Source organism: Lepidochelys kempii, chromosome 9 (genome assembly GCF_965140285.1).
Source record: "Lepidochelys kempii isolate rLepKem1 chromosome 9, rLepKem1.hap1, whole genome shotgun sequence".
NCBI lineage: Eukaryota > Metazoa > Chordata > Testudines > Cheloniidae > Lepidochelys > Lepidochelys kempii.
Window position 1 is genome coordinate 99,658,858 of NC_136388.1, and position 19,190 is coordinate 99,678,047.

The window sequence follows — 19,190 nt, forward strand, 5'->3', positions numbered from 1 at the left end:
TCTGAAGTAATTGCGGTAATAGCCCAGGGATGGGCGAGCCTTGGAAGGGCCAGGGTTCAAATGTAGGTTGGAGAAGCATCCATAAGCCTGGAAGCTTCTCTGAAGTGTCTCCACATTCTACCGACCTCGGGAGTTGTGCAAAACTGGGCTGTAAAACTCACAAAGAAAAGAGGCTTTCTCATAAGATTAACAGCACTCCTGCTTTCTGTCCTTACCAGAAATACCACACTGACCATGCTCTCCTGTGGTATTTTGGCATGCCCTGTCCTGGCTCAGGAGTGGAAATGGAAAAAAAAACAAGCTTGGGTTCTAAAATAACAACCTGGGTGAAGGTTCAAGTGTATTAAAACAGAAGCAAGTCACCCATCCCTACAGTATTTACACTGTATGTATAGTATGTACTGTTTTGCCAGTGCCATTAATGTAAAGGATTTCATGCATGTTTGCCTAGCCGTCATTATCTGCAAAACATTGCTCTGAAGGTATTAAACCGAGATGGCTGCTTCTGCACCAGTCCTGAACTGTATATTGAAAATCTTAGGAATGCTTCCTTACATTCAATAAACCACAACGTCTCCCGATTAGGCCAGGGTAGAGTTTGGAACAGTAGGTTTTGTTCAATTATAAAGTTCGCAATTTTATTTAGTTCATCATCGTGCTCAGGTTCAGAGCCACTCAAAGGAAAAGCTGGTATCACCTTATTTTACAGGGCACTGCTACCGCTATGATACCACAGTACCTACAGAGGGCAAATCCTGTAGGTTTTCACCAGGCTTTACTCAGACACAAAGCCTCGTGGACTGTAATGGGAGTTTTGCCTGAATAAGGACTGAACTCAGAATTGGCCTGTTGTAAATGCTTGCCTACCTACACTAGCTATAACTATTTTGTTTCTCTGGTTTTTGCTAGTTTTAGTTCTCCTAATAATTATACAGCCACAAAAAGAAAAACCTTAATTCCTATGCAGTGTTAGTATATGGCTATGTGTGCTCTTTGTAAGTGATACCTAAATCTTCCAAACTGCAGTTTACAGGGCATTTTGCTGTCTTACAGTCTATGGAGTTGGACTCCCAAGTTCAATCACCATGTACGCCACTGGGCATTAATAATGACATAACTATGTAATTATTTATGCCTGCTAAAATAGATAAACGCTGGGATCAGTTCGTGTTCTCTAAGATACTGCTTCAACAGTGGTTATATGTATCGATTAGTCTTAAACAAGTGCTGAAGAATGACTGGATAGAATGATCTCAAGAAAATGTGTTAATGTGACCTCTTTTTTACTGTAGATATCCCAGTTATCAGTAGATGAACTGAGTAGCAGCATGTTTGTTTCACAGATGTAGAAGTTTCCGATAGAACAGTAAGTTTCTTTTAACTGTTAATATTTACAGTTGGGTTTTTTATATAAGGGTATTGAATCCTCTAAAAGTGCCACTTGACCCTACTTCTTCTTTTCTCTGCATGCAGAACTTGCAGTCAACAGGAATTCCACACCTGAGTCCAGGGCTTATGATAAACAACATTTTTTTGTGCAGTCTAAAATGTCTGCTTTAAAATGTACCAAACCCCTTCTGCTATGACCGTTGCATGTACTGGACAGTTCCAAACTACTTAGCAAATTCCACAGTGTAACTCATTCTTATGGCGCATGTGCTACTGAGGATAAATAATAATTTGATAGCGAGAGTCAGCTAAAAAGCATTAGCTATGGTTTGCAGTTAGTAGCAGATTTACTCAACATGAGTAACTAGAACCCTCCAGATAGCTGGTGTCAATCGGCATAGCTTCAGTAGTTTGACTGTTATATGGATTCACCTCAGCTGAGAACCTGTCACCTAGTGTTCTTCCTTCAGAGATTCTTGTTCAGTATGGTAATTGGCTTGAAGGCTGCAAACAATATACTTCTTCCACAACCTTGCAAAGCCTGGTGCATTCATAGTCTGCTGTTGCTTTCTGAATGAGAATAGTAGAGTATGTTGCCCTTTTATTTTTGGATTTGTTTGATATAAATTCACAGTGGAATCAGTGTTGTTTTCAATTTCTTGTTATTTGCATGTGTAGGCTATTATTTACATAAGGATCTCATTGTGTTTTTACCATTGAGAGACTAAAGGAAAGAAACGGGGTTCTCTGAATGTGATGATGGAAGCCATTTTATTTGCATAAATATGTGGTCCAGCTTTTCCCCAGGACAAAAATGAAAGGGAAATACTTGCATTTAAACTCTGGAAATGGATTTGGAAGGGAATTGTGTAATTATTTCTGAAATAATTGACATGAACTGATCAGCCTGGTTATGCCTTTGATTTCTACTGAGTTCAGTAAACTATTCTGTATATGGAGAGAGTGTTAATCATGTCTGCATATCCCTGCCAGAGTCTGCCTGAATGCCGAGATAGCCTTGTTTGTGACAATTTTCTGCTTTATGTTGTGTATCATTTTTCAGAAACACCAGACTGACTTGACACCTTACGTGTTAAATCATTTCCCTAACACATGCACAGAGTGTGTTCTGCCCAATAGCTGTTTATTGGCTTGAAAGAGAAAACCTGACCTCATTCTTGATCTCTTTGGGATACTTTTGAGCCTTTATTTCAGTGTACTTTTTTTTTCCTTTTGACTCATTTTTTGGAGTTCTTAGACTTATACCATCAGTAATTGAGAACCATTTCCTAAGAGGTGAGGGAAAACCGTATGATTCATGTTTTTTCATAAGGGGCCCAGGTACTTGCTGTTCAAACGGTGACCGAGTCTGTGACATTCCCAGGACATAGGAAGTCTCCTACTTGAAACGTTTAGGTTCCTCATTTCAAAAGCAGCCTCTGAAACTCTATGAAGTTTCTCATGCCAAAAGCCCTTGTGGACAAAGAGTTAGACACCTAACCACACTTGCATGCCCAGATACAGGCCTCGCTCCTGGAAAGCACTTAGTACATGCTTATTCCATCCCTATTCAGCAAAGCACTTACATGCTTGCCCTTGCAGTCCCCCTGCAGCTGGGGAAAGCAAATGGGCTTTGCAGCCTGCCCTGGAGGTCAGTGAACAAGGACTGTTTCCTCAGGTGTGTCCCCAGAATAAAGGACTGCCCCATGAACTCTCCTTTCTGTCTCTGGGAGTTGGCAGACAGGCCCCGAGCCAGCAAAGCTCTTAAGCACATGCATAAATGTAAGCACTTGAAGGGAGTCACGTGCTTGACTGCTTTGCTGAGTCAGGGTCTAAATCAGCATTCTCCAAGCTGCAAAGTGATTCTCCAGAGCTGTGTCCTGTGTGCGGTGACATCGCCATGGAAGGAAGGTAAACAACATAGCAGTGGATTTGAAGGTAGCTCAGTTCTCCAGACATCTCAAGTACCCCCAGAGGCTTCCCCAGCCAGAGGCAAAGACATTGTCAAAGATGGCTAACCCAGCTGTAACATTAACTGTTGTGTCCCCGACTTTAAGCGTGGGAATTCCAGAAGCACATAAAGGAGATCAGCACTTGGCTACCAGTAAGGTGTGGTCTGAGTGCAGGGCTCCTGGGTTCTGCTCTTGTCTCTGACCCTGACTCCTTCTATGGCATGGGTTATGTCACATGTAGCCTGATTTTCAGAGGTGCTGAGCCTCTCCCGTTCCCATTAAAGTCGATGGGAAGTACAGGTGCTCAACACTTCTGCAAGCCAGGCTGCTATTCTCTCTGCTCCCACTTCCTCGTCTCTGAAATCAGACCAATCCTCCTTCCCCTCCCCACCCCCCCCTTCCCGTTTCACTGGGGTATTCTGTAGATTGGTATGTCAGCCTTTGCAATGAGCTCTGAGGACGAAAAGCACTAAGTACAGATTCAGGAGGCTACCAAGTGTGGTGTTAGCAATTTCACCCTAAATCAGAAAATTAAGTGAGTCAAACATTGCATCTCTCCAGCACACAGACAGCAAGTTCTTGTGTGCTGCAGTAAGAGTGTCTGCAGGTCCCATTAAAAATGTAAAAACCAGGTGAGCATGATATTTGATTTCCTATTTCTCACTGTTTATTTTTTTCCCCTCCTCCAGCAGACTATGTTGAAATTCTGAAGAGTAAAATTATGGAGTTCCAGGACTTCTCGGTGGGAAGCTGCACATGGCCTTTCTGTATATATTCCCTCCTCCCTCATTTCTTCCTCGACCACCTCTACAGTAAGCCTGTTGCAGCCTACATGTTAACCAAAAACTGATCAATGGGAATGTCAAAAAAAAAAAAAAAAAAAAGCACTATAGAAACAATTAACAAACAGCGCTCTGTTATATGAGATATACAAGTAGACAATTATAATAGACTTTTATAACACATTACTTTAACACACTTAATCATTTTATGACTACCATCATAAGTGCATCTGCACAGTGGACTGTTGGTTTACTGTATACTATCGATGGATAAATGTTTGTCTTGTTTTTAAAGTGTTATCTTACTGTTTTGTTTACATCATAGTCTATTGATTTGTTTTAAAGTGTACATCATTATCAAGTATACTCAATACCATTTTTTTCATTATTGTTATGTCTTAAGTTTTCATATACTGTAGTTTTCTGGGTTGGGGGGTGTTTTTGTTTTGGGGTTTTGGGTTTTTTTACTAAAAATGTTACAGTGGGAAACAGGAATTATGTGCTTGAAAAACACGACACAAGAATGTTCTGTCCTTTTCTATAGTTTGGTTGTTTTCATCAGCTTACATTGCTTGTTTTAAATGGCTCCTTTTAAGATCTAGAATTTGCCTTCAAGTAGAGTCTCAGATTCTGTCTTACAAATGTTATGAAGGGACAGCGGTCACGTTAGCCCAGTTCAGGGGTTTTACAAAGTGAGTTGAGTCTTGCTTCTTGAAAAGGGAAACTTTGCTATGTAATAAACAAAAAACATACTCACACTCAGTAAAAAGTTAGATATCGGCTGAAGAGGGAGATTCATTCAGAAAGCATCAGAAAACAAGGAATTTCTCCAGTTTTGCTGTCCATTACAGTGCCATTCTTCGCTCCAAATGACACACAGTTTTTCTTGCTATTTAAGTGGTGCCGTTAACAAACCCTCCCACAAAACACATGAGTAAGCCATGAGACAGATTCAGAAGGGTAAAGGAATCCTCCCCCACCCCCAGGAATGGGTAATTTTGATTAAAAATTACAAAAATCACCCCCCCCCCCCACTCTGCCCAGGTAAGATGGTGCCGCCCCAGTTGCCCTTGTCTCCACTAAGTACGCTGCAGAATTCATTGGGAAATTTGGTGGGGGCATTCCCTGACATTTCATCAGCCTACCCCAATAATTTACTTCACCTTGAAGTCAGACACATTTCCCAGGGGCTTTGGCTCTTTAAAACAAAGAACAAGCAACAAAGACAAACGACCCTTGAGTTTACCAGGCCTAGATGGTTTTCAGAGCTTTCACTCCTTGGATCAGTGGATGCATTTTGGTATCTTTTGTTTGATCAGGAGTGACATTAGGGTTGCCAGTACTTCAGTCCTTCGTATAACGGAGTAAACTGAAGGATGACCAAGCCCTGCACAGCACACAGTGCCATTCTGGCTTGGCGAAAGTCGAGATACCATGGCCATGTTCGTCCCTAGCGTAAGTTCACTGACATCACTGGAGTTGTGCCAGAGATTTATTTGGCCTGTTAGTCTCTGAATAACTGAAGGGTGTCAATAGCAAGTAATTGTTCAAGGACATGCAAGGGGATGTTAGGAGACTTTGGACAAAATATCAGGAGAAAACACTGGAAAGCGAGATCGGTTAGAGCGTGGAATAGCCTCCCAAGTGATGTAGTTTGTCACTATAAACCGAGATCAATGTGGGTTGAGAACGTGTCCCCTATAAACAGCCCTGCACTGGCAGAGGGGATGCTCCAAACAACCGGGCCGGCCTTTTCCATCTGTGAGTGGCTAGTTTTTCCTGCATTGGCTGGAGATCTGCTGCTGCTGAAGCAGCACCAGAATATCCCTACCCCTCTGCTGTACCAGGCACGAACTCAGTTCCCGAGGGGCTAACCCTGTATGTCCAAAGGCCGAGCTGCTTATAAACACAATGGAGTTTGGTGATTTCTGAGGAAAGCAGAGGGGCAGTGATATTACGGCTGTAACAATGGCACGTTCAAGGTAAAATTAATAGGTTCACTTTTTAACTTGTAACATTAGAGGCCAGAGGGCCTCCCCCCCCCCCCCCCCCCAGGTGGGGGGGAAGGCGCAATGTCCTCATTTTGTGCCAGGAAAACGTGGGCAGTCTGGGCCACTTGTTCTGTGTGGTTTATAGGCCTGGGCCTCTGATGTGTGGAGCGCCTCCCGGAAGGGCACTGAGCACTCAGTGCCTAGTGATGTCGGTGGAGCTGAAAGCCCTCGGCATCTCTGAGAACCAGGCCCTTACAACCCCGAGTACGAGTGCCACCCTGAACGCCCATTGGCTGAGTGGTCGTCTTGTTGTCTGATTTCTGACAAACATATTCTTATCTCCATTTTGATTCTTCACATTGTGTAGTAAATGTCCTTGTCCCGTCACCTGGCCCTTTCACCTGAGCACTTACAGATGTTTGCTGACATTACCAGTAACGGGAGCAAGTTGTGGGTGTCTGCTAGACACAGCTGGAGCGTCACTTTATGATCTAGCTTTGGTTCCTTCAGAAACAAGAACCCATGTAGAGTCCATAGTCAGTCCACATAGGGCCTGAACCAAGGGGAATCTTCCTGTTGACTTCATTGGGCTTTGGATCAGGCACTAAGGAACAAAATATGGTAATCTATTAGCCTCACGTATTAACCTTTACTTGTGTCCTTCCACATTCCCCAGCTGTCAGCATTCAAAACATACGGTGTTGCCTGAAACTAGCAACACTAATATATATTGGCTATGATATACCTGTTCTTTTAACCACTGAGTTTCTGTTTCCCAAACTCATAACATTGTTAGTGGAAAAAGTGGATTTGAGTACTTCCTGTCTGAAATTATTTGTGTATCAAAATGGGTTTTGCACAACCTGTGCCAGTGCCTCAACAAAGAACAGACCTGATCTTCGTAAGCCAGAAAGGGTGCGTTCAAGCTTGTATGGCTTTGAGTTAAAGGAGGTTGGAACGTTTTCAGTGCTAAATGGATTTTTGTATATCTTGACACTTTGATGTAACCTCCTGTTTTATTTAACTACTTAAACATCTGGCATAGATGTGCATAGAATGTAAACCTAGATCACAGCTGTTTTCATGTCACATTTAAAGCACTGAAAAAAAAATTAAGGGTTATTTTTTAGTAAAGAGGTCCAATGAGGGATGTTCAGGGTAGATATATTAGGTGCCACAACAGGTTTTATATTGCTGGCAGATTTAGAGTTCACTTTTAAGTGAGTTTAAGGAAAGAAAAGCTTGAAGCACTAAAAATTCACCAAATTCAAAACAATCTTGGCAAAAATGCCATTTTGAGGTAGCACTATTTAAACTAGTTGTGCAATGATTTGCTCTAATTTTCTTTGTTCAAAAAAGAAAACCAGTCGCCAGACTATAAATTTCCTAAATAGATGCGTTCTATTACAAAGTCACCGCGCTAGTTCGTGACTCTAAACAAATGTCATAAAAGCATGGATTTCGTCCTTTATTTGACAAGAGATGTATGTGAGTTTGTTGAAGTCGATATAATTTTAGTGACATTTTTATAAGCTTCCCACTTTCCATGAACCTATATTTTTTATTTATCCAAAGTTATTTCTCTTTGTCCATTTCTCTCAGCCTTATGCAAACAATATGCAAGAAATGCTGAAACTTGGATAAAACGGGTCGTGCAGAGGGAAAATGAAAGCTGAGAATGATCATTTTCATAGAAAGGTTGTTAGTAGTTTCAATAAAAAAATACTGCTACTAAACTGCAACATATGCAGACAGTAAGAGGGATTTAAAATAAAGTAGATTCATAAAACTATTAAAATTATTTTTGTTAACTTCAGTGTTTTTAGTGATTGGAATCTGATTTTGCAATCAACCATGTTTTTTACTTTGAAATTTCTAGTGGATGATTTTTGTCTTTGTATTTTTGCATCACCATGTTAGAGAAATCGTTACCTCTCTGGCCGCATCCGCTCCGTTCCATTCCTGAGCACTCTGAAGCACTTTTCTCTCTGCCATAAGTGTCGTCTCGTACTGCACTCAGAGTGTTCACAAATGCACGGTGCTGGCTGGCTGCACTCTGCAAAACAAAATCTTTGCGCTCCCTGGGTGGCTTATGGAACACTCTCCGTTCCTGTGAGGTGTTCTCTCAACATACAGTCAGCTACGAAACACAAGTTAGAGTCCAGTGAAAATGACTTTGTTATACTCTAGCTGCACAAACAATAAACACAGCTAATTATATGAATATGTAACTGTTGTAGATACATCTGGCCAGATAATGAGATGCGTGTATCTGATCAAATGTATTCATAAACTTACATATTCCTTCATAATGCAGTAGTATAGGCTATAGAACGTTCTAGTACACAGAATGATTGAGAAACTGGAGTCCTCATTTTTTATCCCTTGTACATTTCACAGACATGAAAATTGAAAAAGGTGAAATTTATGAGGAAAATCTAATTTCCCATTCCTGTTGAATGGATTTAGTGTGATATTGACCTGATTTTACCATGTGCCTGTTGAAGGCCTTAGAATATATACTGTATGTTAATGACTGTAATAACTTCAAAAAAATTAGTTGATAGCCTAATCAAAATGTAAATATAGCTACAACACATTGTTACTAGGCATCAACACATTAATTCATGTCACATATTTTCATTTCTTTACTGTTAGTTTTTAAGGTTTTCATTATTGCTTTTTGATATCTTTAGTAACGAATGAATTTAATTTTGAAGGAGAATTAGGGGAAGTTTAAGATTTTTAATACATGTATTCAACCCATTTAGTTATATTCTAAACCAATACTGAAGCATGATAAGGTATAGAATATAGTCCATAACTAGTTTGTATAGTTTACAGTTTAAGAACAAAATTAACTTTGTATGTAACTCCTACAATGATAGATTCATTGTTAACTAATTATATTAAGTTGTTGTTGCTATGGCAACAAAACTACAACATGGCTACCTTTGTATACATTATTTGTGAAATTTTCACATGTAAATTAAAAGTGATGTGTAACAGTATGAGCTTGTTAAAGGTACAGTTCGATACTGTCAGATAAAGATATGATTGAATATTTTTAAAATCCCAAAGTCCCATGTGAAAGCTGAATTTGTGTCTTTAGGTCACATTTTCAGTCAAGAAGTTTACAACACATGGATTTAGAGTCAGGTTTTATAGCTTGTAGAAATCGTTGTGTGGCTAGGGTTATTCCACAGTATTTTAGGTTTTAAAACGTAATACCCGGCATTTACAATACAATAATTGGTCTTCATTTCATTTCATGTTGACCATCGCTGTGTGAATTCATCATTAACCAGTTTAAGTACTGTAGTCTTACTGCAATGATTATTTTTCCTAAAATTGAATACTCACACGATTATGTTAAAATCAGGGCTAATAATTAAACATATGAATATTTTAATACTAATTTATATTAGCAAAACCTGTACATAAGAAAAATATTGTGGAATGACCCCGTAACAGTGTTGAAGATACAAATATGCTGCAGTTAAACTGATTCAGTTAGTGTACGAATGTGTGAGACACACCTTTTTTGCACTTATGTACATAGTCCACGAAAGAAATCCTTGGAACTTATTTTGAATATAAAAAGTCTGTAATAATACAGGAAAAGTTTGTAAAAGAGATAGGTATTACTAAGGCTTTGAAAAGGAGGAGTTTTTTGCTATAAAACTTATCTGAAAGCATGATGTTGCTTTGCTGTTGTAAAAGCTTTGTAGTTTGCCATAGCTTACTATACAGCAGACTGATAACAGGTCAGCTTCAACCTGCAGCACAGAAAATGGGAAACAGTACTTAATTAATTAGTAAGGTCATTAGCAAAGATTTTAATTGCTTTTATAGCAGCCCTACATTTTAAAACACATTCTAGATCATGGTTTTTATAAGAAGTTGTGCTCACTATGAATCGTGTTAGGACTTGAATGTCACATGCATTTCTGCTAGCCCCTAATCTTCTTTCTAGCCAATACTGTTTTTATCTATGATAGATTCGTATCATTCCAACAAGTGTTGTAAATGTCAATGGGAAACTGAACTATAGCCATTCATCGTGGATTTTATCCGCATGGAATGTGAAAGCTGGGAGAGACATTTAAAGAGCTAACCAAGTTTTAAAGTGAGCAGTAAGCAAGTGTTGGAACTTAGGTTGATTGTCTTGGGATACTCGTCGTCTGCTGCTAAACTGCCTTGGCGTTTTGTTAGAGCAATAGCCGTTGATCCATGGCAATGTTCTGTCACGCCAACTGGATTTCTCCGTGGTGGAGGTTCCATGGTGGGCTGTGAAGTTGGAATGTGAATGCTGACCACCGCAGTGGTGTTAGCCTGTTGCATGGGTTAAAGTAGAGGAGGGAGCAGGGAACTCGGCTTCCCCTCTGCTCCTTTGCCTGGGGGAGCTCCGCTCCTTCCGCAGCGCCCTCTCCTCCTTGAATGAGTAAATTCCCCATCCCCAGACAGGCTCCACCCCCCTCCAGGGACGGGGAGAGAATGGGACATGCCCTACCTGCATCTTCTCACTTTCCATTTTGCAAGGAAAGGTGGATAAATAACACCCAGCTCAGACGTTAAAAAAATCTCTTGTAGTCTCTTCAAATGGCCTCAAATTCTGTCAGCTGTATCCAGCTGTTCTGAGGAGGAATCCACCCAAACCCGCCATGCACTTTGCTTTTGCATTCGTGCACGTTCTCCAACCTGGTGGAGCATAAATGATGGACTGTCTAGAAGCGGGGGAGGGGAATCCCAGGGACGTGCCCAGTTCTGTGCAGTGCAGGTGCACCCATCATTTAGCTTGCCTCACTCCAGGCCTGCTGGGGGAAATGAGCTTGTCTTCTCCCTGCTCTTCCTCCTGCTGAATCCTGTCACCAGCAAATGGGACAGTGACATGACCATCAAAACCAGTGTCGACAGCCCCTAGAGCTGGTGGGCTCCCTCTCCTCTTGCGATCTACTTGAGCCACTGCTTACAGAACAGTATCACAGCTAGTTGGCAACTCCACACATAAAACACCAGTGTTCATGCAGCACTGACGAGGATAAAAGGTTGCGGATGGATGGAAGGCTGGGTTGGGAGGTGTTTTTACTTTCACCGGTAAGGGACAGAAATCTGATTGGCTAGCAGATAGTTCTAATAGGGCCCACTCCTGCATCCCCTATGCACCAGACTTCCCATTTATTTCTCAGGGAGTGTAGGCTGGGCAAGGATTGTAGAATGGTGTTCCCAGTGTAACATATAGTAACTCATCGGTGTTAGGAACTCACATCAGCGCCGTACATCACTCTTCACCTAGAAGTGTGTTTGTACGCCTGGCTTCTTGCCCTTCTGTGCCTTATTGCAACGGCATCATTTACTAAAATAAAATGTTAAAATCCTAATGATGCAGGGGCGGGGGGGAAGATTCATGGTTTAAAAGATCATTTCCCCATAGTAGATGGCTGGGACCCAAAGGCAGGGGAAAGTCTGGGATTCTTTTCCTGGTTCTGTTTTGTTTTGTTTCATTCTAAAGGTGTTTGAAGAGGCTGCAGGGCCCAGAACTCTGCCTGAGCCTCAAAGACACTAGCTGGTCCAACCTGACCCTGCCAGCTGAGCTTTTTCCCCTTGAGAGGAACAGAGGAGGCCGGGGAAACATTGATTTTTTAATTGGACCTGCATTGTACAATCACCAAAAGTCAGCTCAAACCAATAGCATTGTGGAACAGAAAATCCTGGAGGGTCTGTGAAAGGGCTGGGCTAGACCTTCACATTGGGTCAAATGTCCCAGATCAGCATTATGGAGTAGAAGTGGCTGGAATTTCTGATCTTTTCCCCTCAGCCATCAGTTTTAGCACCTGAGCCTTCATTCCTTACTGAGAGTTCAAAGAACTGGGTTTTATATCCGATTAAGGAATGTAGGACTGCTGCAGAGTCCTCGAGGCTGTTGGATGTTCACAGGGCCAGCTTCTGCCATCAGTTAGGCCCCAGTTTGGCAAGGTACTTAAGGGCGTGCCTAATTTTTGAAGTAGGTGAGTTGTCCCGGTATCCTGGTGAATCAGGGCCTTAGACCCAGGCAATTCCATTGACCTCAGTAGGGTAGCATGAGTGTAACTAAAGGTCGAATTCATCCTGTCGTCTTTCAAAGTGAAATAAATGAGGGAAAACATTTTGGAGCTGTTGGCTCTTTCATGGGCCCCATAAAAATCTAGGTTTGGCTACTGTAATTAGTTAGTTGGAACCAGTGCATTATTATGTAACAATGCATGCCTGGAGGCCAGTGAGAGCTCTCGTTTGTTGTAAGTCATTTTTATAATTAAGCTTATTCTCCTTTGCAGGATAATTAAACAAAAATACTTTGCACTATGTGAAATGAATCACAACCAGTAAAAAAATTTTTCACTAGAGTAAGAGGAGAACCTTTAATCACGACACCACAGCTAAAATCTTTGCTAGTGACCTTTACAGTCATATTCTCTATCATCAAAATAAAAACTGCACATGCCTCTCGAATGAGATATTTAAACATGCAAAAATAACACAACTATTAAATAAAACTAAGTTTTTATCCAAACACACAACAGAGAGAATTACCTGACACAGAATTACAAGGTTCCAGTTCTTTATTACTGTACACAAATGCTATTTGATAGTGGTGGAAGCCAAATGATTTTGTTGCCATGGCTTTTGTATCCTAGCAGATGAGGGGATGACGTGACCATTTTTAGATAGGCTTGTGGGATTTTTTTTTTCAAATTAGATTTTATTATTATTATTATTATTTTATTTTAAATCATTAAAAAAACCCATCCATTGTTAGTCACTTGACACTAGATCACCCATTAAAAATAATAATAGAGAATTGTATTTTAGGCAATCACTAAAATCAGGAAGAGTGTATTCTCCTAAATTTTCAATTTTTAACTTAAAAAAAAAATAGAACGGTAGATATGGAAGTACATTCTTCTTTTCCTAGACACTTCTGGTAAAACTTAGAGTATGGGAATCATTAGACAGATGTCAATTTAATTTAATGAAATAGTTTTAGATTAAAAAAAAACCTGTTAGCCCTATGGAATTGTAACAAATTAAAATATCATCAGCAAATCCCAACAGCTAAAGGCTATTGTGATATTTCAGTTCCAGAACATAATATAGTTCATTCCCTCAACTGCTATCAACAAGGTGTACGCTTTGAATTTATTTTTCTTTTTGCCACATTATATTGCTGTAGTGCTTGTATGTGCTTTAGTAATGTGCATAATGCTACTCATTTTAGTATGTTACTTCTATATTGTTATTGTTTATTTTTTGATCTTTTAATAAAGTGTATAAAATTCTTGGTTATGTTTTTTATGGACCCAGCTCTACACGTTAATAGGAGTTCACTTTAAAGACTTTTCAAGTTCCAGTTTTAGTCCCAGTCTTTAAAGGTTCTGATGTAAAAATTACAATTAATGAAATTTGATTCAATGTTATACCTGATGCGTAGAACAACAGAATAAATTTCTTTCCAGAAAATATCTTCAGTATTTTGAATTATGTAGCTAGTGCATCCGTTTTATTGGATGCATTAGGCTTATCATATTGAAGTTACTAACACAAGAAAGAAATTTGTATTTTAGAAAAATAAAAGTAAACTTTGCAGACACTGGCTACTGGTTTCTCTTGTGCCTTAGACTTTCTGAGACACATGACGTGTTATGTTTTGTATTTTTTCTTAATTTCTTGCTGACCCTATTTTTGATGTAATTGGGGAGGAGATCGATACTATGCATTTGAAGATAACCATGAAGAATAAATTGAATGTGATTCAAATGTCTGCACCTTTTGTAGCACAAAAATGTGTGTATTAATTTTTCCCTTAACATGCATGCTAGGTATCAAATGAATGGCACAGTGTAGCAGTAATTCAACCACCATTTTCCAAGAGCTAAACCGTGCGATCCAAAATTCCCATTGAAGTAGCCTGTGATCTTGTATGGTTCAGGAATGACAACACTGAATACTGAATTCCTCTCGCTATCCACCAAGCTGGTGAAGCATATGCTGTGACACAGAATCCTCACGTAAAGGAATTACAGCTGGAGGCTTGGCCAGCCTTGTACGGTAGCTCATTAACTCATTGCTGACACCCATAGTTGCTATTGGTAATTTTTGTAATGTAGACAAGGTTTGAGTGAGCGAGTTGGTAAGCGTCCACACCCATTTAGTCCTCGGCAGAGGCTCGAATGTTAACAAAAAATGCCCGACAGTGCTAACAATTGTGGTGGCTTTTGTGACCTGAACATCTGTCAGCAACTGGCTTGAGCCCACCACTCACTTCACACAAGCTTCTTGAACCACCCTCAGATGACGATAGCATTGATGCACAAGAGGTGCTGAGCCAGATTTGGTTCAAGGAGCCAATTTAACACTAGCTCAAACGAGGTTGCTGCCACATGTGTTAGCTTCCTAGAAAAGACTGGGGCCCATCCTGCCAGGACAGGAGTTACCTCCTGCATAGCCTGGGATTGACAGACGCAACTTTTGGACACAGAACACTGAGGGTTGTTACAGTCTTCCCGTATATTGGTCTGGAGAGCTGGATTTTACAGCCCTCTTCTGTTTGGATGTCTTGTTTCATACAGACCTGTATTGAGAACTCGGTGGTCTGTACTCGTAGCAACAGCATCACAGAAGAGCATTACATGTTAATTTCCAATCCCCACCACCACATACACACATAACATGGTTCCAGCACGAGACATCAAGCCCGAGGGCTCTTCCTTGGTTTTAGGAATGGTGACGGCTTGTATCTCTATGCTGATCCGCTATGTAGGAAAGTTCTCAGCTGGAGCAGAATGTAGGAAAGAACTTCACACTTCAAGAAGCATGAAAAGTGTGAAGGTGCAAATGGTTTCCACCTCTCTCTAATATCTAAATGGCACTTCCCCTATTGCCTGCACTGCTGGAAGAGTCAACAACAGTGGTGCCAGGCTGGCCATGATAATCAGGACAGATCTTTTGAATATTAATCCTATCTACGTTATTTTAAATACTGCATGAGTGATTCTGGGCAAATCAACCAAGAAGCTCAATAACCCTGAGCTGAACATAGCTTGCTCTTTATTTGCACAATTAGCTGCTGCTGGCTTTTGCAAAAGAGCAATTTTGGAATCCCAAACCCACAAACAACATGTTTCAACTATAAAATGAATTGGAAACAACTGAGAGGGCTCAAAGCCAGAGAGGAGGAGAACCAGAATGGGCCTTGACCCTGCTGCTCCGAAAAACAGACAAGAAGCAGATACAGTACCAGTTCAAATACCACAACAGGGACCATATCTGCAGCAACACCAGGCTTAGAGTTGGCATTCTTACACTCCGACACCGAGATGAGGCTGCTGTTGCTGTAGATAAATAGCCTTTTTCTGTAGTCGCTTCAGTTGAACACATACCTACGGTTTCCTGGGTTGTATGGGGGCCAGACCCTCAGTAGTATAGTTCCATGGATATCAAAAGCATTCTTCCTCTTCACGCCGGCCAAGGGTCTGGCCTCAACGTGTTTTGTGTGTCCCAACATACTCAAGTTAACGCACGTGGATTTAGTATGAATGTAAATAGCTACCAGCTTCTCTTGATATGTCTGAACTGCATGGACATCTGCCCGGCACACTCCAAACTGATCAAGTCCTGCCCCAGCTGCTGAGATCGGATGGATTTGGGGATGCAGCCTTTTCTACAGTTACGAACAGAATGTAAGAATATAAGAACAGCCAGACTGGGTCAGACCAATGGTCCATCTAGCCCAGTATCCTGCCTTCAGTGTCCAATGCCAGACGCTTCAAACAGAACAGCACAATTATCGAGTGATTCATCCCCTGTCATCCAGTCCCAACTTCTGGCAGTCAGAGGCTTAGGAACACCTAGAGCATGGGGTTATGTCCCTGACCATTTTGGCTAATAGATGGACCTATCCTCCATGAACGTATCTAATTCTTTTTTGAACCCACTTACAGTTCTGGCCTTCACACTCTCCCCTAGCATTGAGTTGCACAGGTTGACTGTGTGTTGTGTGAAGTACTTCCTTAATGTTTGTTTTATACCTGCTGCCTATTAATTTCATTGGGTGACACCTGGTTCTTGTGTTATGTGAAGGGAAAAATAACACTTTCTCCAAACCAGTCATGATTTTATAGACCCGTCATATCCATCCTTAGGTGTCTCTTTTCCAAGTTGAACAGTCCCGGTCTTTCTAATCTCTTCTCGTATGGAAGCTGTTGCATACCCCTGATCATTTCTGTTGCCCATCTCTGTACCTTTTGCAATTCTAAGAGAGAGCTTCGGTTTTTTAGATGCGGCAACAAGAACTGCAAGCAGCATTCAAGATGTGGGCTTTCCATGGATTTATAATGGCATATTTACCGTCTTATTATCTATCCCTTTCCAAATGGTTCCGAATGTTCTGTTAGCTTTTTTGTCTGTTTCCAGCTCTTTTATGAATATGTTGAACAACACTGGTCCCATATAGATCCCTGCGGGACCCCCCATATACCTTTCTCCACTGTGAAAACTATTAATTCCTATCCTTGGTTTCTGTCCTTTAAGGAGTTACTTATCCATGAAAGGACCTGCCCTCTTATCCCATGGCTGCTTACCTTGGTGAAGAGCCTTTGGTGAGGGACCTTGTCAAAGGCTTTCTGAAAATCCAAGTACACTGTATCACCCTTGTCCACATGTTTGTTGTCAACTTTAAAGAATTCTAATACGTTGGTGAGGCGTGATTTCCCTTTACTAAAGCTGTGTTGACTCTTTCCCAACATATTGTGTTCATCCGTGTATCTGATAATTCTGTTCTTTGTAGGGAAGTCAGGTTTACCAGCTTGTAATTTCCAGGATCGCCTCTGGAGACTTTTTTTTTTTAATTGGCATTACATTAGCTATCCTCTAGACATCTGGAACAGAACTTGGTTTAAATGATAGACTACATCTCACAGTTAGTAGTTCTGTAGTTTAGTATTTCAGTTCCTTCAGAACTCTTAGGTGAATACCATGTAGTCCTGGTGCCTTATTACTGTTTAATTTATCCCTTTGTTCCAAAACCTCCTCTACTGATCCTTCAATCTAGGACTGTTCCTCAGATTTGTCACCTAAAAAGAATGGCTCAGGTGTGAGAATCTCCCTCACATCCTCAGCGGTGAAGACTGATGCAAAGAATTCATTTTGCTTTGTCTTCTCTGAGTGCTCCTTAGCACCTCTATCGGCCAGTGCTCCGACTGATTTTTCAGCAGGCTCCCTGCTGCTGGTGTCCTTTACACAAAATTGCTGTTAGTTTTTGAGTCTGTTGTTAGTTGATCTTGAAAGTCTTTTTTGGCCTGCCTAATTATAGTGGACTTGCCAGAGTTTTGATTTCCTTTCTATTTCTTTGGTGGGATTTGACTTCCAATTTTTAAAGGGTGCTTTTTTTTTTTAACTCTAACTACCTCTTTTACTCTGGTTAGCCATGATGGCATTTTTTGGTCCTCTTACTATATGTTTTGTTTGGGGAAGGGGGAGGGTTAAATTTAGTTTAAGGCTCTAGTATGGTGTTTTTAAAGGTTTCCATGCAACTTGTAGGCATTTCACTCTTGCGACTGTTCCTTTTACTTTCCACTTAACTAGCTTCCTCATTTTTGTGTAGTTCCCCTTTTTGAAGTTAAATGCTACTGTTATGGGCTTCTTTGGTATTTTTCCCGCTACAGGGATGTTAAATTTAGTTTTGTTATGGGCATCATTACCAAGGGGTCCAGCTATAGTCATCTCTTGGATCAGATCCTGTGCACCTCTTAGGACTAAATCAAGAATTCCCTCTCTGCTCGTGGGTTCTAGGACTAGCTGCTCCAAGAAGCCGTCTATAATGGTGTCTAGAAACTTTATCTCTGCATCCTGTCCTGAGGTGACATGTTCCCAGTCAACATGGGGATAATTGAAATCCCCCATTATTACTGGGTTTTCTGTTTTGGTAGTCTCTGTAATCTCCCTGAGCATATCACCATCACCGTCACCATCCTGGCCAGGTGGTCGGTAGTCTATCCCTACTGCTACACTCTTATTATTCAAGCAGGGAAATTCTACCCATAGAGATTCTGTGGGACAGTTTGATTGATTTAAGATTTTAACTCTGTGACTCTGCTTTCTTTCACATGTAGTGCCCCTCCCCCACCGGCATGACCTACGCGGTCTCTCCTGTATATTTTGTACCCTCGTATAACTATGTCCTGTTTACCATCATTACCATCATTCCACCGAGCTTCTGCCTCTTCTATCAGGATCCTCACTGACTACCAGGCGCTCAAGTTCACGCAACTTAGTATTTAGACTTCTTATATTTGTGTTCAAGCACTTACAATGTTTGTTAATATTTCGTAGTCTGCCTTCTAATTGAACGGTATTCTTTCTCATTCGACTCTTTCTCTTCAGTTCCTACCTGTACTTTATCAACTTCTCTCCTCCTCTTTTTACTAGGATATAGAGTATCCCCATTACTAGATCCTCCCCTCTGGGGATGTTTCTGGCAGCACTGTCTGCTCTCCACACCTACCAGCTTTCCCCTAGACCTTCATTTAAAAACCCCTCTCCAGCCTTTTTAATTTTACAAGCCAGCGATCTGGTTCTGTTTTGGTTTAGGTGGAGCCCGTCCTTTCTTTATAGGCTCCTGTTGTCTCCAAAGGTTCCCTAGTTCCTAATAAACCTAAATCTCTCCTCTGAAAACCAGTGTGTCTCATCCAGCCATTGAGACCCTGCAGTTCAGTCTAAGTGGCCCTGCCTGCACATGGAACTGGAAGCATTTCAGAGACTATGCCCCTGCAGGTTCTGTTCTGAAGCCCTGGGAAGGAATATGGTGGGCAACTTCCCTTGCCATGTACTGTAGGGTCGGCTGTGCAGGCCTTGTGCACACAGAACTCTCCCTTTGCAGCCGGGGGCTGGGGATGGGGGGTAGTTGAAGATCAGCACTGTAAGGTGGAGATTTTTCTCTCTGAAAGGTGACTGTTTTTTCCAGGAGTTACCTGGCTGGGAGTCCCATGGTGCTTGAGGCTGCACATGGTAAGAGAGAATCCCTGCCCTGCAGATCGTACGGG

The 19,190-nt window shown here is 41.2% G+C and overlaps 1 protein-coding gene across 9 annotated transcripts in view; it reads left to right on the forward strand.

The window, feature by feature from the left end:
• Nucleotides 1-13,739, forward strand: part of MBNL3 (muscleblind like splicing regulator 3) — a 120,470-nt gene extending 106,731 nt beyond the window's left edge. For 5 of the 9 annotated variants that reach the window (XM_073358508.2, XM_073358510.2, XM_073358509.2 and 2 more), the window contains one exon: nt 1,293-13,739. In XM_073358508.2, coding sequence (XP_073214609.1) covers nt 1,293-1,349 — 57 coding nt within the window. In that variant the 3' untranslated portion in view covers nt 1,350-13,739. The remainder of the gene's footprint in view (nt 1-1,292) is intronic. The other 4 variants (XR_012160639.2, XM_073358511.2, XM_073358512.2 and 1 more) reach the window with 4 other exon arrangements.
• The last annotated feature ends 5,451 nt before the right edge of the window (nt 13,740-19,190 follow it).